At 52.2% G+C, this 23091-nt stretch overlaps 11 protein-coding genes across 11 annotated transcripts; 6 read left to right on the top strand and 5 right to left on the bottom strand.

The window, feature by feature from the left end:
* Positions 1-14: 14 nt before the first annotated feature.
* On the bottom strand, positions 15-2664 carry BJX67DRAFT_340044 (putative C6 transcription factor). Its single transcript, XM_071027742.1, has 4 exons — positions 2496-2664; positions 2350-2444; positions 1558-2299; positions 15-1506 (listed from the first exon to the last, which is right to left on the bottom strand). Exons 1-4 carry the CDS (start codon positions 2613-2615, stop codon positions 31-33), a joined length of 2433 nt encoding a protein of 810 aa, XP_070891636.1. The 5' UTR covers positions 2616-2664; the 3' UTR covers positions 15-30.
* Positions 2665-2827: 163 nt separating this feature from the next.
* BJX67DRAFT_14896 (uncharacterized protein) lies at positions 2828-3363 on the bottom strand. The gene is made up of 3 exons (XM_071024760.1): positions 3341-3363; positions 3179-3278; positions 2828-3102 (listed from the first exon to the last, which is right to left on the bottom strand). Exons 2-3 carry the CDS (start codon positions 3213-3215, stop codon positions 2900-2902), a joined length of 240 nt encoding a protein of 79 aa, XP_070891637.1. The 5' UTR covers positions 3216-3278; positions 3341-3363; the 3' UTR covers positions 2828-2899.
* Positions 3364-5150: 1787 nt separating this feature from the next.
* BJX67DRAFT_340047 (uncharacterized protein) lies at positions 5151-6913 on the top strand. The gene is made up of 3 exons (XM_071027743.1): positions 5151-5375; positions 5428-6829; positions 6891-6913. Exons 1-2 carry the CDS (start codon positions 5339-5341, stop codon positions 6417-6419), a joined length of 1029 nt encoding a protein of 342 aa, XP_070891638.1. The 5' UTR covers positions 5151-5338; the 3' UTR covers positions 6420-6829; positions 6891-6913.
* On the bottom strand, positions 6475-7351 carry BJX67DRAFT_14553 (putative tubulin-specific chaperone Rbl2). The gene is made up of 5 exons (XM_071024726.1): positions 7265-7351; positions 6891-7072; positions 6743-6829; positions 6556-6682; positions 6475-6504 (listed from the first exon to the last, which is right to left on the bottom strand). The coding sequence occupies exons 2-4, from the start codon at positions 7056-7058 to the stop codon at positions 6581-6583; spliced, it is 357 nt and encodes a 118-aa protein (XP_070891639.1). The 5' UTR covers positions 7059-7072; positions 7265-7351; the 3' UTR covers positions 6475-6504; positions 6556-6580.
* Positions 7352-7975: 624 nt separating this feature from the next.
* On the top strand, positions 7976-10317 carry BJX67DRAFT_14631 (flotillin domain protein). Its single transcript, XM_071024729.1, has 7 exons — positions 7976-8128; positions 8185-8284; positions 8368-8695; positions 8748-8793; positions 8844-9361; positions 9421-9651; positions 9714-10317. Exons 1-7 carry the CDS (start codon positions 8124-8126, stop codon positions 9893-9895), a joined length of 1410 nt encoding a protein of 469 aa, XP_070891640.1. The 5' UTR covers positions 7976-8123; the 3' UTR covers positions 9896-10317.
* A 1-nt stretch (position 10318) lies between these two features.
* On the top strand, positions 10319-11924 carry BJX67DRAFT_14537 (elongin A domain-containing protein). The gene is made up of 3 exons (XM_071024724.1): positions 10319-10628; positions 10695-10771; positions 10833-11924. Exons 1-3 carry the CDS (start codon positions 10571-10573, stop codon positions 11832-11834), a joined length of 1137 nt encoding a protein of 378 aa, XP_070891641.1. The 5' UTR covers positions 10319-10570; the 3' UTR covers positions 11835-11924.
* Positions 11925-12533: 609 nt separating this feature from the next.
* Positions 12534-12975, bottom strand: BJX67DRAFT_376461 (NEDD8 family protein RUB1; the record flags this gene model as incomplete). Its single annotated transcript, XM_071031881.1, has 4 exons — positions 12534-12627; positions 12698-12780; positions 12838-12892; positions 12965-12975. The coding sequence occupies 4 exons, from the start codon at positions 12973-12975 to the stop codon at positions 12534-12536; spliced, it is 243 nt and encodes an 80-aa protein (XP_070891642.1).
* Positions 12976-13442: 467 nt separating this feature from the next.
* BJX67DRAFT_369249 (60S ribosomal eL42 domain-containing protein) lies at positions 13443-15744 on the top strand (the record flags this gene model as incomplete). Its single annotated transcript, XM_071030734.1, has 6 exons — positions 13443-13523; positions 13586-13862; positions 13933-14441; positions 15276-15368; positions 15436-15620; positions 15705-15744. 6 exons carry the CDS (start codon positions 13443-13445, stop codon positions 15742-15744), a joined length of 1185 nt encoding a protein of 394 aa, XP_070891643.1.
* Positions 15700-17588, bottom strand: BJX67DRAFT_14973 (UDP-glucose:hexose-1-phosphate uridylyltransferase). Its single transcript, XM_071024780.1, has 4 exons — positions 17368-17588; positions 17071-17255; positions 16228-17014; positions 15700-16168 (listed from the first exon to the last, which is right to left on the bottom strand). Exons 1-4 carry the CDS (start codon positions 17466-17468, stop codon positions 16063-16065), a joined length of 1179 nt encoding a protein of 392 aa, XP_070891644.1. The 5' UTR covers positions 17469-17588; the 3' UTR covers positions 15700-16062.
* Positions 17589-17967: 379 nt separating this feature from the next.
* Positions 17968-19342, top strand: BJX67DRAFT_14926 (F-box protein). The gene is made up of 3 exons (XM_071024769.1): positions 17968-18217; positions 18274-18946; positions 18999-19342. The coding sequence occupies exons 1-3, from the start codon at positions 18167-18169 to the stop codon at positions 19097-19099; spliced, it is 825 nt and encodes a 274-aa protein (XP_070891645.1). The 5' UTR covers positions 17968-18166; the 3' UTR covers positions 19100-19342.
* A 242-nt stretch (positions 19343-19584) lies between these two features.
* Positions 19585-22563, top strand: BJX67DRAFT_369251 (uncharacterized protein; the record flags this gene model as incomplete). Its single annotated transcript, XM_071030735.1, has 5 exons — positions 19585-20129; positions 20180-20818; positions 20880-21108; positions 21549-21605; positions 21664-22563. 5 exons carry the CDS (start codon positions 19585-19587, stop codon positions 22561-22563), a joined length of 2370 nt encoding a protein of 789 aa, XP_070891646.1.
* Between the last annotated feature and the right edge of the window lie 528 nt (positions 22564-23091).

Below are 23091 nucleotides of genomic sequence, written 5' to 3' on the forward strand. Positions count from 1 at the left end.
AAGTGATATATAGTTACTCCATGCAAGCACCTAAAGCGGATAAAACGGGCCCGGCCCTCCGCAACTCCATAACTCCCCGGAGAAATTCTCCAGTGTCTCGAAGTCAGGCACCCAGAAGGGCCCATTCCCTTCCTCAAGGTCAATCCACGGCGCAAGCTGCAGCGCCATACGCACGCCGTGATCTTGACTCCCTGCATCGAAGGACGCGCCCAGGACCGGCCCGGCGCCGGTACCGGCACCTCGGCCCTGGCTCAAGCTGGGTGTTACTCCAGTTGCGTGCGGGTTTGCGGTTGTAAGGGGGTACTCCGGCAACGGGAATGACGAGTCCGGAGCCGGATTAGGACCATAGCTATGGCCGGGGCCGGTAGGTGTAGTAGTGGTAGTGGTAGTGGTAGTAGTACCGAACCCAACGCCCTGGCCGACGCCAACGCCAATGTCCACTCCGAGTTGCTGGGCTGTCATTAGCTCGGCCATCCCTGCTGTTTTGGCGGCCTCGCTACCCTGGAGCTTTTCCATGGCCGCATTGACAAGGAGCTCGAAGGCGTCGCGGTATTTCTTTACCCATGTTGCGCGCTCGCCCATGACGAAGAGCACCGTTGAGCATGCGCGGATATCGTTACTTATCCGCACGGACCAGACTTGGTCACTATGCGTCCAAAGGGCATAGAGGAGGGTTATACCGGCCATGAACACCGTTTGGACGGCAAGAAAAGAGTGTCCATATTCCAGGGTTTGATGCAGCCGTTTATGCGTTTGGCAGATGTCGCCCGCGGCGCGGAGGCAGATGTGGAAGTAAGGGTCTGTTAGTGGGAGGGATGGGAGGAACGGTTGGATGAGGAGGCGAAGGGCGCGATTGTAGTGGAGCATTGGGTAGTCGAGGTCCGGGCCTGCGAAGCGTTGGAGCGCGGAGGCCTTCCATTCCTCGAGTTCGAGGAAAAGGGTGTTCATTTTGGAGCGGATAGAGTGGAGGGGTCTGTCAGCGCGGTAGATTTTGTGTTGGATGCGGGAGTCAATGCGCCGGAGTTTGATGAGATAGATGGCGAAGGTTAGAGTTGTTATGCGGTGGCTGTTCTTGGTGGTGGAATCGGGATTGTTCGTACTGCCCGAAGGGGAGGCTGGAGATTGAGGAGGGGAAGGTGGTGGGAGGAGGGATGGGTCACGTACGTCGTCATCAATGTCGACGGGGAGGGGGAGGTCAATGTGCCTATCCGCGATGCTGAATGGGCGGCCGAGGGACATTGAGACGACCCGTTCGAGGTAGTATACTGTCCAGAAGAGGCGGCGTCGCATTTGCGCCATCATTGGGTCCAAGTTGATTTCATTTGCCTTACGATGGAGTCCGAGATCAATTGCGGTGCGCATGGCTAAACCGATAATGTACCATACGCCTTGGCTCGAAGAAGAGCGGAGGTGGTATACAACCAAGAGCGTCATTGCTTCAACATTCTCAACCGATCGAGTTTCACACATGGCCGGCACTTGTTGGAGAGCTGTCATATAGAAGCGCTCCAGAGAAGTCAGTGTTATCTCAAAGTAACAAAGGCTGGGAATAGGCACCTCGGGCGGAACATAGTTGTATTTCTCGCTCAGTTGCATGGTAGTTGCGCCAATGGCATACGTTAGATACAGTTTGAAGATGCCGAACCTCTCAGATTGTGTGAGCTCTTCCCTTTTGGTTTTCGCCAGCCGCCAACGGTCCTCGTGCAGGCGCCACAGCTCCTTACGGTCAAGAAACGGATAGCGGATATGGAGTCTGGTCAAGTATGCGTGGAGAATACGTCCACCCATCTCGTCGTTCGGTGGCTCCGTGCTTTTCGCTAGAAGCTCGTCCATGCGCAAAGTCCGCGAACGGTCCAGACCGGTACGTTTATCGGAGGGCGATGGCTGAGGCGGAAGGCCCGAGATCCCAGAACCAGAAGATGCAGAACCATCCCCTTTCCCAGCGCTCGAAAGAGACGGCTGATTGGGCGACGGGGACAAAACTTGGTTCCATACCGTGGCCTGGACCATCTCGCCCAGATTAGCTGCTAGAGAGAGCCCAGAGCTGGACCCGATGTACGCAGGTGCCTCGGAGGAGTTGATTGCAAGAAATCCAACTAGTTCCCCAACGGTGTTGCGGTCAATACCATTTCCGAGGCCATGACCTACTCCAGACCCAGGTTGTCTCGTCTCTTGGTCGCGAGGGGGGCGGAAGGCAGCTACCGGGTGCACCGCATGGCTACCCGCCCAGCTACTTGCCGTTCGTGACTCCAGCTGCGTTTCCAGATACGCAATGCGCTCTTCCAAGGCGCGAGTATACCTATCGGCGTATTAGAAACCGCAAGAACGTATAATGATGCCATGACCCACTCGCTCTGGGCACCGTTCTCCTGCCGGACGGATGCCTTATCGCAGTCAGCGCCAACTTTGAGGCAGTTTGAGCAAACCGGGTACTCATTATCGCACTGCGAGTAATCAATTTCCGTAATTATGTGACAGCGCAAGATAACTCTAACCTTCTGCTTCCGGGACTTGCATCGACTGCATGCCGTCCTTCCACGTTTCCGTGGGTTGTAATCTCGATTTGGGGAAGGAGCCCCTGTCTGGGGGGAAGACAATTTAGATAGATCCATCATGAGACAGACGTTGGAACTGTCATTGTTGACGATGACAATGATGGGGTTGGATAGTTGGAGAAGGTGAGTTGAATCAATCCAAGCTATGGAGAGACCCGCCAAGCCGCGTTCCGTGGACAGAATCTGGTCCGCTGTTTTAGTAATAATGAGAGTCTAACTACTGAGATGCAGTTATCGAATTGGAGATCAGCATTCCTCAGCGATATCTTCTCCATTTCTTGAATGCCCAGTCTCGCAAGCATACTGCGGATACGTTGATACTACCAGGGACGATATCAAGTTCACTAAAGATGGAAGATGCTGGCAGGACCAGTTCGGGTAATGGTAAAATGGCGTAGAAAATACATCCTATCTATCGGCGGTAGCGCGGTAGTAGTAGGTAGGCGGCAGTTTAGCCAGCCTGAGCGTATACTAGGCTCAAAGGAAATCGACAGTGCAAATGGGGAATAGGCCATGCGAGAAAAAAAAAAGATCATAGGAACGAAAGCTTGAGAGAGACACATGGAGAAGGAATCAGACCAAAGGAGAGCAAGACGGCGGTAACGCGGGTGCTGCAATCTAACCTGAATGAAAAATGCAGCCTGCTTGGTCGAGGTGCATATCCTCTTGGATACCTCGAAGTACCAATGGCGATGATCCTATTATTGGATCAGCTATGGTTCGCTTCGTTCGAGGCTCAATCACTCGTCAGCAATGCATGATATCCCCAGGTATAGACTACCTACCCAGTCGGGATCTGAAAATAGATGGTTTATGAGACAGCAGGTTCATAGAAAATGAATTTGGAAAGTGAGAAGAGGGCGAAAATGGTTCTCCGCGCATAGCACGCTCCCAATTACGTAGGGCTGTTCTGCGAATGCGGGGGCGCGAGTGGAACATTCAAGGGACCCCCTGCTGGCGCCCACTGGGATGGTGCTCCACGTGTGCTAGCCCTACGAGATCTGTCATACCTGTGAGCATCGCTCATGCGCTCACCTACAGTCTCCGAATTAATCTGCGCGGTCGCGACAGGCCCTTGGAGACCGGCTCCTTGGGGAATGGCGGCGTGCTCCGGCACAGGACGTGGAGGTATGTAGTGTGCACCAGTAACATTCCCTTGATTCGGGAAAAAGCTTTGGTTCAGGGATCCACAGGTAGTGCATGTAAACTCGATTTTGAAGTTTGTAAGGACTATCTGCGGAGCAGGAGGATGGCCAGCCTGCGAAGTTTGCTCCGGTGATTTCGGTCGCCCTGGCTGTCGTGAAGGTGGCTGTGTGGGAGTCTGCAGAGGGAAGGAGGGGTGTTGAGAGGTTGCCCGTGGGTGTAGCGAGTGATTAATAGCGGCGTGGTCATGGTTATGGTTCGGAACCGCCGGGGTCTGTAGAGGAGGGGTAGGGGGAGGCAGAGGTTGTTGTTGTTGTTGCTGCTGTCCCTGGACGGACGGTTGCATTCGTTGGGGATTCTGTAAGTGTAGAGGTTGTGGAGGCACCGGTTGACCATGTAGAGCTGGAGTCGGAAGTATCGGATTGCGCGGGCCTTCGTTTTGCTGCTGCTGAATGCCATCCACGATATTTGGCTGGACAGGTTCAGGTATCCATCGCTGGCCTGGAATTCCACTATAAGCAGGGCCTTCATTTGGCCCTTCTCCCGGAGGCGGCTGACTTTCTTGTCGGTCTTCTCCACTGGACGAGTTGGCTGCATCACTTTGCTGTTGCGAATCCCGCTGCTGGAGTCTGATAAGAGCCCTCTGGGCCTGTCTGGTGGAGATATCATATCCATGGTAGCGTTTGACCGCATCAACAATATCCTGCGCCTTGATTTTGTTCCTCATGTCGAATAGCTTGGGTATTTCACTCAGAAGGAACCGCACGTGGGAGGCTTCCGACCGCGCGGGGGTCTTAGTGGTGGAGGTCGCATTTCTCCGGCAGCTATGGCTGTCCTGGAGGCTGCTGATATATGTCGCATTCCTGTTCGCACGGCAGACAACACGAAAGAAACAGTTGTTGGAAGACCGACATCCTATCACCACGCTCTTTTTGTTGCTCCGCGTGACCCGGAGCTCCCAATGCTGCCTCACAGAGATACTCCGTACCAATGCCTTGAACTCCTCCAACGAGGGAAACCGCTGGCCTACATGGAGGCCCGAGTACATCTCCGTCATCTCGATCGGGGGACAAGGCGCGAAGCGAACAGCGAGTCGATAAGAACGGTGCTTTCCATCAGTGTAGTCTCATACGTTGCTGCTGGATAAGGAGTTCACACGACCGGTTTCGCATCGTTTACACGCAGCGAAAAAAAGGTAGTTTGGGAAGAGCAGGCGCGAGTTCCAAAGGACAGAGGCCAGGCATAGACGGACGCAGCAGGAGGAAAACAGACAGCTGCGCCAGTAGGTATCGCCGCGAGCTCACGCTTTCGAGTCAAAGATGGCCGGCTGTCGAAATGAGCCAGCAGGTCGCAGCAGCGCTGGACGAAGCAAACATGCACTTGTTAATTTTTCGGGAAGGTTGTGACAGTGGCGGCAATGGTCGCAGTAATAGTTCGAGGGAGCATCCCACATGGGGGGTGGGTTGCAGAGGAGACAGGAGGGCCACTTCCCGCGCTGGCGTGTCGGATGTTCTCCAACCGACCCTCAGACCGCTCCCCATTCTTCCTTGTTCCTCTTTTTAAGAACCAACCCAACCTTAACCTTTCTCTCAGTGGCCGAACCTTAAAAACAACTCGAAGGAGGGATAAGCACACACATAATGGCGTCTTACGGGCTCCTTGATCAGGCGGACGAAGGTTGGGTCGTGCCAGCACAGATTTGTCTCGGAGCTAACTTTCTGCTTTCTAGATGCCCTCCACAAATCGCGCCTACTCAACGTCGAGGAAAAACCGTTTAAGCGAATTTCTAAGCGCCTTCTAAACCCCGAATCCATTGTCATTTCAAACGCGACTCTCCTTCCTACGCCTCCGCCCGATGGAACGGATGAAGAAGCTGTGGCGACCGCAGAGGCGGAGAAGCGAAGAAGACTCGAGGAATGGCGCAAGTTCCGTGAGGATGCATCACTAGACTTCGCTGCCTTCGACGGAAGCATTGCGCGAATCCAATTTTTACTCACAAGCAACGAGAAGGAACGCGAACGATATGTTGCGGAGAAAGAGCGGATCCTTTCCACCATGCAGGCCGTTCGGGAAAATACTGCTGAGCTGCGCGTCCAATTAGAAGAAGCACAAAGACTTCTGGCATTGCGAAAAGGATACGACGAGTTGACTGAAAAGATCACCAGCAACAGGCTTTTGAAGCCGCGAGAGGACCAACAAGCCAACCTCCAGAAACTGCAGGCAGAGATTGCTGAATTAGAAAAGCAGAGCAAGGATTATGCGGAGACATGGGCGGAGAGACGAGAGCAGTTTGGCCGCATTGTGGAAGAGGGAATGCAACTTCGACGACTAATTCGAGACGAGAAGGAAGAAGTCGAGCGTCGGGAGGGCATGCAAGAAGACGAAGATGCAGACGACGGTGAAGTTTCAAAAGGCAAACTCAGTGGTGCCAATACACCCCGACCCGATCACGACGGAGCAACTCCTTCGCAAATCCAGGATGAATCAAGTCGCTCGCCCCTAGCCGTACCTGCAGACAAACTTACGCCAGGAGCTGCAACGCCGCTGCGCCAAGTCACCACTGCTGAGGAAGCGAAGAAAAACGCCATTGAGCAAGAAGATTCGACAATGGTGGACGAGGGCGAGGTGACGGGGGATGAAGGCTTAGGGCGACACGACGATCTAGAAGAAGGCGAAGAAGTGCAAGACGAGCGTGCCGCCGACAAAATGGACACTACGTAGCAGAATATGCCTTACACTGTTTTTGGGTCCAGGAGTCATGGTTGTGGCGTTCACTTTGGGAAGAGCATTTATTAATTTACATATTGTCTGTCAGAACCGACCTGCCTTCTATCCGCTTTTGCTGATTATCGGGCATTGATATCCGAAATGGGGCTATATTCTCAGGCGATTTCTCGTTCCGCAACCCTGGCGTTTGCGATGGCTTCCTTGGCAGCATTGATATGTTCAACATTGCTTTCCTCTCCCTTCTTGCCCTCTTCGACCTGGAGGTGTTGAACTTGTCAGCCGAACGTGTCATATCGTGCCGACACCTGGAAACTCACCAAGAGGCTGTTGAGTCTCGCAATCGCCTCTTCGATCTTCCGTTTTAAGCTTGGGAAGACCCTTTCAGTCTCTTCAAGTGCGAGTCGCTGTGAAGTAGTTAGCATGAGCATATATAGCAACCCAACAAGCCCAGATGGGGCTACGGACTTCCTGTTTCAGCATATATTCCCTATTCTCATCTGCACTCAGATCCTGTGCTTCTAACTGCTGGATCCTCGCTTTCTGTTGCTCCAACTCGCGACGATAGGACGCCTCTTCTTTAGTCAAGCGCTGGACTGAGCCTGTGGCTATCTCCAGTTGAGAACGTGGCGCCATTGTGAATGTAGTTCCTATTTTCTCTTGATCAGATAGGGTTTGAGCGGGTATCTTCAAGAATGGGAGGAGAATGACACAACATAGCTAGCCCAAGTACGCGATACCGGACGTGCTGTCGGAGATACAGCAGCATCTCTGTGTTTGGGTGTGTCTCCAGCTCACGGCATGCAGCTCCAAGATAGAGAATCCAAACAATCAGCACTTACCTACAGCGTCGACTTCGTCTTTCTCCCCAAAATTGTCCTCTTACACACTGTCGATGATGCAGCAGGGTTATCCATCTCTGCCCCTCCATGACGGTGCCGATGAGCCAAAAGAGTAAGTTTGCACTGTTTGTCCGGATGAAAGTCACGTGATATTGTGCTGCGCGGTCAATTTGATTGGACCATTCCCTTGCCGGAGCACACGGGACTGCCAGTGGTGCCTCCATTCCGGAGCCTGGAGAGCTGTTCCTTGAACTCAGTTCGTCAGTGACAATGCGCCCCAGTTGTGGGTCCGCAGATCGGGCAATCGCAAACTTTTCCAACTCCACCTTGCTGCGCCATGGGCAACAACATCAAGTTTTGCAAATGGGAGTCGCCAGGGTGACCAACACGAGACAACGGGCAACACGAGAGAATGGGCAACACGAGACAATGGGCAACAACGGTGTCAGCCTAAAGGATCCAAGCGAGCCTCACCATTCCTTTTGTGGAAAGTGAGCCAACACGATGAGGCTCGTTGCTCCTCGCCTCCCATGATTCTCCAGCTGGGCGTTGCGGCCAACCACTCACAACATTGCAGTGCTCACCATGGGTTGCCCAGTCCGGGCGCCGCAGTGGAATGACAGCTCCAACCTCTCACTGAGTTTGGCAGCAGATGGGAGGAAAGAAGAAACACAGCGGTGCATGAGTCCGACAAACCTTGTCGTCAAACATTGTTTCTGTTGGTCATCCCGGCTTTCAGGTGCGCCCAACAGAATGAATCATGTTAATATTAACATAAAGATGTCATTCCCCTGACCTTCTTGGATTTCCCTTTTCTTCCTCCTCATTCTGCTATTCCAGAGTATACGTTGTCGCCAAAATGAGGTACGGAGTGGACCACCATGATAAGCTCGGGCATTCATCTCACATGGGCACTCTAGATACTCAATTGCTGAACCGAGCGAGTACCTCGTGCTCACTGGAGCCGGGATCGCGGATATCGAAATATGCAAAAAGGCCTGGGTGATGCCATGGCAGCGAGTATGTTCTAACTTCTCCACCCCGTGAACAATATCGACCAGCACCGTCCGCGTGCTCCCTGTCGATGACGCTAACTCCCCCAGTGCGCGAGGATCTCTGTTATGCCGTTCGATTTCTCCCTCAACCTCCAAGCTATGACGATTGAGAAATTGCAGTTTTCGCTCCCCGCGGTATTCACCATCGGTCCAGATGACAACCTACAAGCCCTCAAAAAATACGCGCTGCTGTTGTCTGGAAATGCCGGAAACCAACAAGCGCCCAAGCAGGCTGACAGTACTATGAATACACCAGCAACCAGAAACCATGTCCAAGATATTGTGAAAGGCATCATCGAGGGAGAGACCCGGGTGATCGTTTCCAGTATGACAATGGAGGAAATCTTCAAAGAGCGCCAGGTTTTCAAGACAAAGGGTCAGTAGAATTCCATTGATCTATACAGCAAAACTCTAATGTCATTGAGCAGTTATCAGCAACGTTCAAAATGAACTGGCGCAGTTTGGTTTAAAGATGTAATTCGCATACCAAGCTTTCGTTTTCGGCTTGTACTAACACAAAATAGCTACAATGCCAACGTCAAGGAGCTGCAGGACACGAAGGGCAGCGAATACTTCGCTTTTTTAAGTCGGAAGGCTCATGAGGGCGCTCTGAACCAAGCCAAGATTGATGTCGCTGAGGCCCGAATGAGAGGTGAGATTGGAGAAGCAGAAAAGAAGGGACGTACGAAGCAGGAGATCTCCAAGATCGATGCGGATACCGCTGTCCTAGAGACCAAACGGAAAGCTGAAAAGGCAAAGGCTGATTCTGAGCTTATGACCCGCCAAACTGAGCTCGATACTCAAGTCCAACTGGGGAAGATCGTCGCTCAGCGCCAAAGGGATGTGAGGGACGCGGAGCTGCAGAAGCAGGTCGAGACCAAGCGAGCAGAAACTGAGCTCGAACGCCTTAGGGCCAATCAAGTTACAAAGAGCAAGGTCGAGCGAGAGGCCGCCCAAGAACAAGCAGATGCTCAGTACTACACCAGCACCAAGGCAGCAGAGGGAAAGTTATATGAGCAGAAGATGGAAGCAGATGCGAGGTGTACGTCTACTAAGCCCCTCAGGCATACGTCAAATCGTATAATACTAACAGAACTCCAGTCTACAGAGTAAACAGAGACGCAGAGGCGGCGTTTAACGCCAAGAAACGTGAAGCTGAAGGAGTACTGGAAATGGCCAAGGCTTACGGCGCCCTGATTGATGTGCTTGGTGGCCCCCAGGCATTCCTTCAGTGGAAGATGATTGAGACCGGCATGTACGAGAGGCTTGCTCTGGCGAATGGCAAAGCCATCCAGGGCCTTCAACCGAAAATCACCACGTGGAACACTGGCGGTAAGCCTCTTGCCCCCCATCCAATACGTGTCAACATACCTGCTAAGACTCTACGCGAATAGACGGTGGAAGTAGCTCAGGAGACGCGATGGGCCCTATCCGCAATATCATGCAAGGCCTTCCTCCGCTCCTCACTACAATCCACGACCAGACCGGTATCAAACCTCCACAGTGGTTTGCTCAACTACCAGATGGCAACCATGACAATGGGCCAACAAAACCGAATAATCTCGCGAACAGATAGATGCACACCCCTGTAATACCCGTTTAGTAGCCTTTGGCTTCCCGCCCTCGTTTTATCATTTCTTTGCTCTCTGCATGTCATTCGGTTCTCCTATGTCTTGAAACCAGGAATCTGCGCAATGCCATACTTGTTGCTTTTTTACGTATCAATCCGTCAAATCGTAATCCCGGAAGAAGTTCCCGTAAGCAAAACACACGATTCGGGCGTCAATCCCAAAATCCTCAGCAACTCTGTTGACCTATGGTGCCACAATTTTGAGCCACCTGAGTACAGGATAGGTAGAGTGGTCGTCATCGGAGTCGGCGACAACATCTTGACAGAAAACATAGCAGAACTATAGACCACACGACAACGTCATTATTACGGCTTGCTACTTGATTCTCAAAGTATTTCGTCTGAGTGAATGTATGAAAAGTGAATGTCAGAGGAAACAAAGAGCCAGGGAAGTCTCCAGCCACTCAAATCGAATCATGTGATGTCATCCGAAGTCTGGTGGACACCAACCGCCCTATAAAAGGGCCATCAAGTCTGGCTCTTTGAATACATTCCATTCACCCTACAGTTGGATTTCAAATTCTGGACGATTATTGCATGCTTTTCTGCTAGTATGATATGTTATAATCTGTCCATGCTCTCTTTTTGGTTTCTTTTTGGTTCTCATCCAAGTTTGCGACCATGTCACCCCCGACCCTACGACAGCTCTGCACTGCAACGGCGATTCGGAACGTGAAAAGTAAGTCACTGGGCGAGATCTCGAACCCCTTTACTCTGCACTGACACTAACATATTTGCTTCGTAGACCTCGACGATATTGGCAATATTCCTTATGCTCTTGCACGCCCGTTCCTCTTGAAGGTCGAAAGCCCCGAGAAACTGGTCAGTTGCGCCGATTCATATCTATACAATCTCCGAACTGGGAGCTAACCCGCGATTCCAGAGGACCTTAGAACTGCAATCGCCCCATATTATGAAAGATGACGTTGAATTATGGCTCGAGTTTATAAAGCGAGATATACCCAAGTGGGACGAGATATCGTTACCAGAACAGCCAGACTGCTGGTACGACGTATACGATGACCTACGAGAACAAGTACAGAAAGCAGTGGATGAGGATGCAGAAAAGCTCAAGATGGCTCTTGACGGGATAAGCTCTGAGCGTGCAAAGCATAGCGCTATACTTGTTGACCGTCGATCTCTCCGGCTCCCACGAGAACGGCCGACGGCGAAGCAGCGATATGCTTCCTTTGATCGAAGGATGGGTGGTATTACTCCGGTGTTTTCCTCAAAATCCGGCTCTCCGTCTGATCCCCATGGGACCCCTCTCTGGTCGTTTGCCCGGCCGCCTGTTCCTCGTGGCGAGACGAAGAAGAAAAACAACATCTTCACTGCGACAAAGAGAAACCCTGCCTTGACCGTCCCAACAAAACAACTCAACAATAGGGCAACGCATGTTAGGCAGGCCCCTCGTTCTTTGATAGAGGAGCATCGTCGGCCTCCCGAGCCCGCTGTGGCTCGAAGACCGACCCTCCGCGCACCTGGACGGTCAGGGACACGGGATGTTTCTAATACCCGAAGCCAAAGTAGCCCTGCTTCCAGCTCGTCCTTACGAGAAAGGGAAGCTAGACTGCGTGCGATTACGTCGGGTCATGCTTCAAACCCTTCTTCGCCGCCTCGCACTCGACCGCAAGTGTCCTCTGCGACCCGATCAGGCTTGAGCTCTTCGTCTTCGTTATCAAGGCCCTCATCAACCACTCTGTCAGCCGCATCAAAATCCCAGGCCCAAATACCGTCGACAACAGATTCTGAAGATCATAAGCAACCTGAATCCGGGCAAAATACAGATCCGGAAGCGTCAGGAATGTCACTACCGCGCGCAACAGTGCGGAAAAGACCTGCTCCCAATGTTTTCATCCAGCCGAAGAAGAAAAAGGTCACTTAGGTATCTCTTCGACCTCGCCCCCTACTCTACCATTATAGGACGGTTCCCCACATTATTAGCGATTGGCGTTGGTTTGTTATATACTTCTCCTATCATCACGAATTACCTGTATTTTCCGTTCCTTGGGTTGGATTGTTGGGCTCAGCGGCTATCGTCTTGGGAGTGAGGGAGTTTATAGAAATGACCATTGGAGTTTTCAGGGGGCCTGGCCGGATCCATACTGCTGACGTCCACCGATGCCATGTTGCCATCCCCGTTTCAAATTACATCGTCTACGCCCGTTTCACTCAACGTGCTCGGAACATCGTGCCTACAGTCATTCGGAGACCACGCGTATCGCGCAACATGTCTCTTCTGTGCCAAGTAAGAGGTGGGGATACGTCATATCGTCACGGAAATCATAGATCACATGAGGTGGGTGCAACCAAACTGAGGTACGTCGCGCCGCCAACCCATGCCAAGGTGAACCGAAAACGCGAAATCAGACTGACAGGGTTGAACATCGAGAACATGGATAAACGACTCTCATTTTCGTCCACTAGGCGTATTGAGCGCAACCGGACCCCTGGTGCCCGAATCCCGCGTCGTAAATACCATGCAGCGTCGCCCTAATGCTCTACTTATCGCCTTGTTGCCGAAGAGGATACTCGCTCGCGTTTCTCAGGAGGTAAGTTATTCGATGATCTGCATGAATGGCAATTACAGAGCGTCGCAGCCGCCCCGGAGGGCAAGAACAAGATGTAACGTGGCGCCACCTTCGAGGTTGTAATCTTGAGCGGTCTTATCATCGGCCCTAAAGCACAGCAACAGGTAAGCACAATGAAAAGAAGTCGTCAGGAAACACTCTTCTATGAACCACATACATCTGTTTTCCACCGAAGATCAACCGCTGCTGGACAGGTGGGATTCCCTCTTTCTCCTCGACACGCTCCTTTATCCGAGAAACCTAGCATAGATTTAGCATCCTACCAAGCCAGCGGCGGGACAGGGGTCAACTGAATACCTTGTAGTCGGCCTCTATATCCAGCTCGATCTCCTTCCCGGTAAGTGTTCGAACCCTGAGGCGTTGGAGATCTCCCGTTAGCGGATGCAGGCAGGTGTTCCGACGCGCCTTGACGAAACCAACTTACTTGATCAACATCTTTAAATGGCTATTGTCTCAAGTAAATGCTTATATTGAGTATTATAAGCTAGGGAGAGCAGTCGGAGTCCAGAGAAGTGACGGTGAGGGGAAGAAGTTTGGTTGTTGTCGCGCTGATGGAGATGGAGAAAGAGCGAAAGCGGATGACGGAAAGCATGCGGTAGCGGGGTTTTGGTGGGGCACAGCAATGGTTACGAGCACAAAAGCAAGTGCCTCGTAGAGGTTCCCATTAACAACTGCCCAGGTGCCGGTATTCTTTTCCTGACTCAAGGAAATAGAGGATGGCATAAATGTTACAGGCTTCTCATATCTGATGCACCTCCCTATGTTAGGTACCACGCGTCACCCCCGCTAAAAAGGAATTATATACTTGCAGTAGCCCGAGTAACCAAATACTGGCCGGAGTTATATATCGCAATGGAGTCCCCCCAAGAAACTCACATTTGTCAACCGTGGCCGGAAGAGCGATGACACTCCCCACCATCGAAGCCTCACAGGCACCAACAAACCCGTTTAACCCACTCCTTCAGAACTCTGACAACAACCCTGTACCTGATTCAGCCCTCCGACATTATGGCTTGATGGATCGCCACTAACACCATCATTGCAGAAAGAAATCCAAGCCCGATATGAAGCCCATCGAACCGCTAGAAACGCTCAATTCAGAGAGAAGATCCTCCACAAGGAGTTCGCGGGCTGGAAGGTCGATGAGATCCTGAGAAAGTTGATAACCGCCCAAAGTACCTCCGACTCAAATCCATCGAGAAATAATACGGGGACTCCGTTCGTCGACCACCGCCATAATCTGAATTTCTACGCTCGTCCGCCCAGGCATATCAGAAAACTAGTTGCAGAGATTCAGCAAGAGTTGAAGGACATTGCCCCTAGTGAGTACCATACTCAACCCCGATATTGATATGTGGGCTAGAGCGAAACCGAGCTTACAAGTAATAATAGGTCTCTGGTTCTCACCACCTAAGTCTTTACACATCACAACACTCGAGGTAGTCAGCTCACAGACTGCAGAGGTAATTGACGCGTTGGCTACGCATCTCCAGAAGACTGGTGCAGCCTCGAAGATTGTCGAGTACACCAACTCCCCTGATCACCGTGCGCGGCTCGTCAAGCCAATCCTTAGCTATGATGCGTCGGCGATGGCACTCAGCTTCTTACCCGCCGCAGGCGAACCTAGCAACCACTCTCTAAATTCCGAGACTGGCGATGCATTTAGCTATCACCATCTAAGGCGCGATCTGGCGGACCAGGTACTTGGTTCCGGGGTTGAACTAGGTGCGAGGTATATTGTGCCCTCGGTGCACGTTACAATCGCGAGGTTTGTGAGTCAGGAAGGGGCTGATAAAAAGTCTGTGGCCGCATTGGTTGAGAAGATCGAGGAGGTAAATAAAATGTTGAAGGAGAGATATTGGCCGACAGAGAATAGGATGCCGGTGGATGGGGAGTGGGTTGTTGGGCACGAGGAGGGACTAGAGTTTAATAAGGGAACGTCATGGTATGGAGGTGGGGAGAAAGTAGTTGTTGGAAAGGGATTTGAATGATCTCTCGATATTGTAGGCCTTATTCGCGATAGACAGCAAGACAAAATGAATCGACTCCAAAAATGGACGGATGTGAGTTACTGCCTGAGGCATATACCTGTCTTGGCATTTGCAAATCAGGCTTAGCTCGCCCACACCCAAATAGGGCCGGACTAAGCGAAACGAAATCCCACAACCCACGCCTGACCCGAGTTGATCTCCTTGACAAGAGACAACTAACGACCAGCAACCCGAGCCGGCAGAAACCGTCAAAATGGTAAGAATGAGACTTCGTTATTCCAATTTCCGTTATCAATCCCTGGCTTTCGAAGAAATGTGATTGAGCGCGAAAGCGGATGAGCAAACCGATGTCCGGCGATGACAAGCACGAGGAGCATGGTGTGATGACAACGGGCGGGAGTCGGGGCGACGAGAAGCTCAAATCGCCGAGCGATAGCGGAATGAAAGCTGGAGGTCGCAGAAAAGGATGTTTACAGGGGCGATTCCGGGAATGATTCGTGGAGAAGCATCATGGAGATTTGTGGGAAGAATACTTCGGACAAGGCACCTGCGCGATCGGAGACAAGGCTCTCTCAACCGTCTACACCAAGCGTACGGTCGCTTCGACGGTTACCCATGTTGTTTTTGAAATTTCAGCGTCGAATCACCATTTCTTCGAAAGCCAGGGCCCCAGGAACGAGCTTTATACAATATCATCGGAGAACGTGCAAGCACTAGGAGCTGACGCAAATTCCCTCGCACTAGGTCAACGTTCCTAAAACCCGTCGGACGTACTGCAAGTCCAAGGACTGCCACAAGCACACCCAGCACAAGGTGACCCAGTACAAGGCTGGAAAGGTGAACTCTACCGTCCTTTGCCGAGCGACGTCGGAGCGAATACTGATACCGGATGCGATATTTTTAGGCCTCGCTGTTCGCCCAGGGTAAGCGCCGTTACGACCGCAAGCAGAGCGGTTACGGTGGTCAGACCAAGCCCATCTTCCACAAGAAGGCCAAGACCACCAAGAAGGTCGTTCTCCGCCTCGAGTGCACTCAGTGCAAGGCCAAGAAGCAGCTTGCTCTGAAGCGTTGCAAGCACTTCGAGCTTGGGTACGTCTCTGCTGCGCCACTTGTTTTACACCCGGCTGCGACTGGTAGAATATCGTTCGGTTAAGATACTAACTCGTGCTACAGGGGTGACAAGAAGACCAAGGGTGCCGCTCTCGTGTTCTGATTTTGCGATTTCCTTGTTCGGCTCTGGGTTCCTACATTGCACGCACTGCTATTCCGGCGGAAAGCATATGACATTGGCAGTGGAAATGAAATAGGATTTCATGTTTAGAAATCGAAAAGAATATTTTATGACTCTGACTGATCGGGTCTCTTGACGAATTATTCTCCATTCTCTCGCCGGACCTCTCGAAGTGTCGCAGTCCTCTACATGACCTTTTGTAGTTCTCCTCGTTACTGCTAATGTTGCAAGAACCATCTCAATCTTCATCTTATGACACATACTGCTACATATCTACACTGGGTAACCTCATTAGCTCGCTTAGCTCTCCAACTTCTTCCGATACAGCTCGCCGCTGCAGGCCCGTAACCGCGCAGCAGCTTGCTCGGGGGTTATGTCACGCTGGGCCTCAGCCATCAATTCATACCTATTCCCCGTCTGTCAGCATCTCCCCCCCGAGAAAGGGACGAATCAGGACAAACTCACCCAACAAGGAACTTTTTAACCGTCGCACTTCTCAGCAGCGGCGGATAAAAATGCAAATGCAAATACGAGGCCTCGATCTCCTCCTCGGTCCCCTCCAGCGGCGCCTGATGAATCCCCATACTGTAGGGGAAATGCGTTTCAAAGAGGTTATCGTACCGCCTTGTTACCTCTGCAAGCGCCCCGGCAAGGTGTGCCTTTTCTTCAGAGTTAAGGTCCACCAGGGCACGCTTGTGCGTCTTGCTGATGATCATTGTCTCGAACGGCCAGACAGCCCACCAGGGACAGATCACAAGGAACGCGTGGTTCTCGAAGACCACGCGTTCCTGCTTCTTGCTCTCAAGCGCAGCGTAATCGGCAAGCAGGTGCTTGCCGTTGTGTTCCTTGCGGTATTTCTTGAGCTGTTCGAGCTCGGCAGCTGGTTCTTCGGGCAGGGAGCTGGTGGTCCAGACCTGGCCATGCGGGTGGGGGTTCGAGCAGCCCATTGCAGCACCCTTGTTTTCGAAGATCTGCATGTACCGATATTGTTCCTTAGGTTTGGAGAGGCTTGCCGTGGGGGAGTGCGGGGAGATGGTGATTTGGGACGCTGCTGACGCCAGCGGGGAGTTGGGCGATAGATGCGCGATGTAGATGTCCGTCCAGGCGTCAATGACAGGGACGATCTCGGCAGGTGGAAGGTCGGCTAGGGTCAGGTTGTGGGCGGCGGAGAAGGTGAGCACGTAGCATTTCCCAGTGACGGAGTCGGCGCGGAGGAAGAATGATTCAGAGTCTGAAGGATACCGGTCAGGGTCTTGTTTGTTGGATGCTGGTCTGCGGTGCAGTGTTTCGCTGTGGGATTTGACGTACCATCTCCGGATTCGGGCTGGTAAGGCGCCTGTTCTTCCTTGACGGCACTGTAGTCATTCACGAAGACGAATGTCTTTTCGTACTTCGGGTTCTGATCGCCCTGTGCGCGCTGGTTACCTGGGCACAAGTAGCAGCTAGCGTCGTAGGCAGGCAGGGTCGTCTTGGAGGGACTCTCCTGAGCTCCTCTGTCACAGGTATGGTTAGTCGCGGCTCTGAGCAGAGGTACACATGTCCGCAGTGTGCGGAAGCATGTGATTGGTAAAACAACTAAATACTGCCCAGGTGGCGTCTACTTACTGCCAGGGACGCTTAGTCCGGTGGGGTGAGACGAGGACATATGCACCACGGAGAGGGTTATATCTCCGGTGAGAGATGTCGTCGAGAACACTTTCAACCATTTCCAATGAATAAAATGAGAGTACGCTTCGAAACAAAACAAGGAGAGAAAGAGGAAGAATTTATTGTTGAATTGACGGGTGTGGGGGGGAAGGATCGCGGAAGAGGGGAATTCTTCCGGATGTGGAGGGCCATTCTCGATCGACGAGACACCTCAATACCACCTCAGATGCTGCCCCGGGTAATTTCTTTCGGGATGGATATTTGGTTGCGAGGCCCGGAGCTCTTCGAGATTCTCACATTTCAAGAGTTTGTCTTGGATGGTACATCAACTCTTCTTGGGCACACGGCATTCACATAATCTATGCAATTCAGGGTCGCAACTGCCTGCGATTACTCCCCACTACTATAGCAACGGCATAACACACCATAACGTCAAGTTTTTTTTCTTCCTGTTCAGGCCAGGAACGGCGAGCCGACATGCAACCAAATCTTTTTCCCGGCAGGTCGGGCCGACCTGATGCCTGAGGCTTGAGTTGGACCCGCTGACGTCACGAGGGGGTCCTTCTCACGCTCAGGATTGTTTTCTTGTCACGAATTGGAGAAGCTGGGGCTACCTATGTCGAGGTATGGGTCAGGAGTTAGCGACTTCATTCCGTATCCTGTGTTTTCATGACATGGAAATCTCTGGATCATCCTGCCAGAACTCGGTAGACTTCCAACACCTACCCCGCACTCCATACAGTGAGCGAGCAGAACGATGGAAGTCGACTCTGCACCAGTGCTCCATCTGTTCTCGCTTCCGAACGAGGTATGGGCACTGTATATCTTGCTCCTGAGAAAGCAGACTGAGTGGCATGCGGCTAGGTGTTCGTGCAGATACTATCGCCGTTTACCACCCGTGAACTTCTCCCGTTGGCCACAGTCTCGCACCGCTTCCATGCGCTGGTCCTACGTCTCTTGCACTACCGACTTCTCCTGTCTGCAAGCCTGACAGAATACAAACTAATTCTAGAATGCTTCCACCCGACATCCAAGTTAACCGAGCCCCACATCTTCTGCACATACCTCGGGACACCCGGCTTGAGTGACAAGTATGAGGGAGAAGGCTCACTTTACGAGAATATTGATACAGCACAACGGCTTGGGAGACTTGGATCTTTATACTCGAGATTCAGGCCGGAGGACTTTCCGGGCGGGGACTCGCCAGCAGTCAAACGCCCGGTCAATCTGGAGGGGTTTGAGGGGTTCTCCCAATTATGCGTCGTCGTGAACGTTGTAAAGGCCCTGCCCGGCACAACCCATCTGCTGAGTGCTGTTAACGTCGAGGATGGGGTGATTAGGTTGTTCCGAGACTGGCTAAAAAGGCAGGCAAATGAATCGCAGAGCGCACAGGATCACCATACGCTGTGGGTTGGTCAGAGCAGAAATGTTGGTCTCAAATTTCGGGTTCAGGAAGTGACGAGGTTGGATTCAAGTCTTCCGGTGCTGGTCCACCGCGATGAGGAGTCATTCTCTAGCTATGAGATATTTATCGACGGTATTCACTATTCATGCTCTGGTTGTGATTGGATATTGACGGTGAATTTTAGAGCTCCTGGTCCGAACCACGCGCTTGCTCCTCACTGTAGAGCAGTCACTTCGAGAACAGCAAAATTATTCGAAGGCGGTGGTCTTTACTCGAACGAGATAGACTCTGTCCAGGGACAACGCTCCTGGCTGTCAACTTGATGGCGGATAGAAGGACAAGTGAGCTTACTTGAGGCAGCGCTGTTTGCCTCCCCGATCTGGGGTTGGATACTCTATTCTCTTGTTTGGATCATCCAGAGCGCCTCTCTCTCTGTACGACGTGAGATGCCAGCATCCGTGTCATAGCAACCATTTACAAAAGACACATATACTTGGCCACCATAAAGAGTTTCATGTGTTTCTCATGAGTAGGTCAAGTGGCTATTCACATTCCCTGAAAATAGGTTAGTGTATTCACAAAGGAAGACTGAAGGCCCACTAGTTACTCGCCCACTCGAGCATGGGGGGTCCAGACCAGCGATCGAGGATTCACTCTCTCAGTCACAACACATCCCATATTCACTGACACCACTTCTCTATATAAGAGACTCTCCCCCCATCTCTTCATCTCCCTGCGTCAACACCCATCCTATCTTTTCCACCTCAAGCATGGCAAAGGCAACCATCCTATTCATGACCAATAGCGAGTTGGGCCAGGCTACGGTATGCCTAGCTGTCGCCCACGAGTTTCTCACCCGTCAATCATACTCTGTTCATATCGCCTCTTTTTCACCATTGGAGCCTGCAATCTACCAACTGAATGCTCGCGCGGGTAGCCAAGCACAGTCGGTGAACAACACAGCAACCTTCCACACCATCACTGGCAAATCTATGATAAAGGCAGCCATGGACAGAATTGGAAACACGAACTGGTTTGGCGTCCATGACATCGGCTTCTATGGCGCTCTTCGGGCGTACTCTTACCTGGTGAACTCCATGATGCCGTGGACCCCAGACGAATACATAGAGACCTACCACAGCTGCGTTGAGATCATTCAGAAACTGCAGCCTTCTCTCATTGCGGTGGATCCTTTCTTCTCGCAAGGTCTTGATGCGAGTTGCATGCTAAGGTGTAAATATGTCATTCTGGGTCCAAACTCTGTGAAAGATCACGTTGTGCAGCCTATGCTTGGGAACCTTTGGAAGTACCCAATGTGAGAATCTACCCGTCGTTTTTTGTGCTTTGACTGATTGGCGGGTATAGTCTATGTTCTGGATATTCATTCCCTCTACCATGGAAGCACGTCATTCCAAATGCCTTCCTCGCCCTCACCCTCGGTGCTAAAGTCATCCGGTCACCCGACATTAAGGCACTGAATAAACGTCGCCATGCCGAAGGGATCCAGGGCGGGCTCCCGATCCTATTGCCCTCCGCAGGACATAACGTTCCATTGCTCATCGCGTCGCGAGCCGAGCTCGATTTCCCCAGCTTCGTTCCGAAGAATATTAGCATGTGCGGACCGATCCTTCGGCCTTCCCTCCCAATCAGCGAGGAGAGCCCGGATCTAGCTAAATGGCTATCTCAGCGTCCCACCGTGCTCGTGAACCTCGGATCAAACGTTTGCTTTAGCAGGGCGCATGCGAAAAAGTTTGCTAGTGGCTTGCGCATCCTACTGGACGCCAGGCCAGACATACAGGTCCTCTGGAAACTGAAGCCTGACCGTCAGGAGGATGTTAGCGATTGGATTTCCGTAGCCCTCCCGGGTATACTTGATGAGCTGCTCGATGAGCGCGTGCGCGTCGAGGAGTGGCTGCCTGTTGAGCCGATTTGCATTCTGCAGAGCGGACAAGTTTGCTGTGTGGTTCATCATGGCGGCGCGAACTCGTACAACGAGGCCATGCGGTAATTCACCCTCACCCAGAAAGGGAGAACAAGAGGTTTGATGCTAAGCAATGCTGTTTAGGGCTGGCGTACCACAGATTATACTTCCCGTTTGGTACGACACCTACGACTATGCCGTGCGCGTGGAGTATCTGGGAGTGGGAGTTTGGGGGAGCAAGACGAGTGCACCTGCTATCAATGGACCTGAACTGGGAAGAGCGTTCATCCGTGTTTTGCATAGTGAGGAATCCTTAGCGATGCGGGAGAAGGCGAGGTCGATTGCATCAAAGCTTGCGGATTCGGACGGACGGGTTGTTGCATACGAGAAGATGGTTGCAGTGATGGAAGGGTAGATATTGGACGGCTCTGGACGGCTCTCAAGGGGACCTGTGACTACCTGCAGCTGAAGGTGCTTGCACTTCTTACCATTTAACTCATTAGTTGTGATGTATGGGGATGAGGGCGTCACCAGGTGGGCTCTCCATGTCCATGGAACCAACCTGTCGTAACTCTGTACTAGGAATGGGATCAAGTCGGTTCTTTCGATCTCATTAATCATTCATCTTGGCTCAGAAAATAAGCTTCTAAGCAGGAACTGAGTGGATGCGATCAACATGACTCGAGGCCGTCTGTTTGTAAGCAACGGTTAATCTCTCAACCGCGAGGTATATAAGACCCGATTTCACTCAGAATATCCAACTCTCACCTTCACACCGCCGCTAGCTTAGGTTCTGAACATCATAACGACAAGTTACTCATCATGGCTTCTGAGAAAGTAGCCTGGTTTGGCCTGGGAAACATTGGCCGGGTATGTTACCCTGCCCCTCAACAACAACGCGGGGAGAACCAACAGCTAACAAACGCAGGGCATGAGCCGCAATATCGCCCTGAAAGGCCCCCAGACATCTCCCGTAATTCTCTACAATAGAACAACATCCAGAGCAACCGCATTCGCAGAGTCAATTGTGGCCGAGAAACCCCAAGCAGCCATCGTTGCCTCCTCCCTCTCCGCGGCTGTCCAGGAAGCTACAATCACCTTCATCTGCGTCGGTGATGACCCAGCCCTCGACCAGATCATCAACACCATCACCTCAGACAGCTCCGTCAAGCTCAAAGACAAGATCATCGTCGACTGCTCCACCGTCCACCCAGACACATCGCGCCGCATTCACGCCACCCTCGCCGCGCACGGGGCCTCCTTCATCGCCTGCCCGGTCTTCGGCGCCCCGAACGCCGCAGACGCAGGCCAAATGGTCGTTGTCCCCGCCGGCTCGCCAACCGCCATAAACCGCATAAAACCCTTCCTGGTCGACGTAACCTCAAAAGCAGTCATCGACCTCGGGCCCGAAAGCGAGACGGACGTCGGCCGCTCCTCGCTCCTCAAAGTCCTCGGAAACACATTCATCCTGAACACCGTCGAAACGCTCGCCGAGGGCCTCGTTGCCGCTGAGAAATCCGGCCTGGGGAGAGACGTGTTCCAGCAGTGGGTTGCTACGATGTTCCCCGGGCCGTTTGCGAAGTATGCAGAGCGCATGACGACGGGGGAATACTATCGGCGCGAGGAGCCGCTTTTTGCGGTGGATCTTGCGAGGAAGGATCTTCGGCATGCTGCTAATCTTGCTGAGGGAGCGGGGGTGACGCTTAAGAGTGCGAAGGTGACGGATGATTATTTGAAGGTTGTTAAGGAGGAGAAGGGGGAGAAGGGGGATATTGCGGGTGTTTATGGGGCGATTCGGAAGGAGGCTGGCCTTCCGTTTGATAATTAGTGACGACAAGAGTCAAGAAATACATTTATCTCGCGAATCGAAGCATGAAGCGTAAGCGGCGGAATCCGTTCCTTGTTTCATTCGGGGTTCTCAATGATTCAAGTGTTGCTAGCCATTGGGCATGGTCAACTACGATCTAACCCTAGTTTTACGTCTTGCCAATGTTAAATAGCATCTCATCAAACAAGACAACCTAGAGATCCCCCTTCCTCAACCCGAGACGCGCCTCTCAAACATCCTCCGACCCGAACAAATCGACGTGAAGAATGCGATGCGAAAGTAGGGATAAGATCATGCCGAGAATGCAGGGCATACTGCCGCGAGGAGAATACATAGGTAGGACCAAACCATTCCCCTCCCGAGGAACGAGGGACCTGCCACCTCGAACTTTTCAAGACCTATACCCTACATCCGGGACAGGCAGCTCCAGTATTTTGATACCTTTTTTGAACGCCGTCGCCAGACAGATACTACGAAACGAAGCGGTAGACGTCAACGAGACAAGGCACAGAAATAAGGCACCTGCAG

This window comes from Aspergillus lucknowensis (genome assembly GCF_044049455.1).
Source record: "Aspergillus lucknowensis strain CBS 449.75 chromosome Unknown BJX67scaffold_1, whole genome shotgun sequence".
NCBI classification, from domain to species: domain Eukaryota; kingdom Fungi; phylum Ascomycota; class Eurotiomycetes; order Eurotiales; family Aspergillaceae; genus Aspergillus; species Aspergillus lucknowensis.

Coding starts and splice junctions, on each gene's coding strand:
- BJX67DRAFT_340047 (XM_071027743.1), top strand. CDS start 5,339: ATGGCGTCTTACGGGCTCCTTGATCAGGCGGACGAAG. Junction 5,376..5,427: donor CCTTGATCAGGCGGACGAAG/GTTGGGTCGTGC, acceptor TCTGCTTTCTAG/ATGCCCTCCACAAATCGCGC.
- BJX67DRAFT_14631 (XM_071024729.1), top strand. Junction 8,794..8,843: donor GCGCAGTTTGGTTTAAAGAT/GTAATTCGCATA, acceptor AACACAAAATAG/CTACAATGCCAACGTCAAGG. Junction 9,652..9,713: donor CACCACGTGGAACACTGGCG/GTAAGCCTCTTG, acceptor CTACGCGAATAG/ACGGTGGAAGTAGCTCAGGA.
- BJX67DRAFT_340044 (XM_071027742.1), bottom strand. CDS start 2,615: ATGATGGATCTATCTAAATTGTCTTCCCCCCAGACAGGGGCTCCTTCC. Junction 2,445..2,495: donor GCAAGTCCCGGAAGCAGAAG/GTTAGAGTTATC, acceptor GATTACTCGCAG/TGCGATAATGAGTACCCGGT. Junction 1,507..1,557: donor ACAACTATGTTCCGCCCGAG/GTGCCTATTCCC, acceptor ACTTCTCTGGAG/CGCTTCTATATGACAGCTCT.
- BJX67DRAFT_14537 (XM_071024724.1), top strand. CDS start 10,571: ATGTCACCCCCGACCCTACGACAGCTCTGCACTGCAACGGCGATTCGG. Junction 10,629..10,694: donor GGCGATTCGGAACGTGAAAA/GTAAGTCACTGG, acceptor TTTGCTTCGTAG/ACCTCGACGATATTGGCAAT. Junction 10,772..10,832: donor TCGAAAGCCCCGAGAAACTG/GTCAGTTGCGCC, acceptor CCGCGATTCCAG/AGGACCTTAGAACTGCAATC.
- BJX67DRAFT_14926 (XM_071024769.1), top strand. CDS start 18,167: ATGGAAGTCGACTCTGCACCAGTGCTCCATCTGTTCTCGCTTCCGAAC. Junction 18,218..18,273: donor TGTTCTCGCTTCCGAACGAG/GTATGGGCACTG, acceptor GCATGCGGCTAG/GTGTTCGTGCAGATACTATC. Junction 18,947..18,998: donor CTATGAGATATTTATCGACG/GTATTCACTATT, acceptor GGTGAATTTTAG/AGCTCCTGGTCCGAACCACG.
- BJX67DRAFT_14553 (XM_071024726.1), bottom strand. CDS start 7,058: ATGGCGCCACGTTCTCAACTGGAGATAGCCACAGGCTCAGTCCAGCGC. Junction 6,830..6,890: donor AATATATGCTGAAACAGGAA/GTCCGTAGCCCC, acceptor ACTACTTCACAG/CGACTCGCACTTGAAGAGAC. Junction 6,683..6,742: donor CGAGACTCAACAGCCTCTTG/GTGAGTTTCCAG, acceptor CAACACCTCCAG/GTCGAAGAGGGCAAGAAGGG.
- BJX67DRAFT_14896 (XM_071024760.1), bottom strand. CDS start 3,215: ATGCACCTCGACCAAGCAGGCTGCATTTTTCATTCAG. Junction 3,103..3,178: donor AGGCTGCATTTTTCATTCAG/GTTAGATTGCAG, acceptor GTCTCTCTCAAG/CTTTCGTTCCTATGATCTTT.
- BJX67DRAFT_14973 (XM_071024780.1), bottom strand. CDS start 17,468: ATGGTTGAAAGTGTTCTCGACGACATCTCTCACCGGAGATATAACCCT. Junction 17,015..17,070: donor CCAGCCCGAATCCGGAGATG/GTACGTCAAATC, acceptor CCAACAAACAAG/ACCCTGACCGGTATCCTTCA. Junction 16,169..16,227: donor GTTAAAAAGTTCCTTGTTGG/GTGAGTTTGTCC, acceptor GACGGGGAATAG/GTATGAATTGATGGCTGAGG.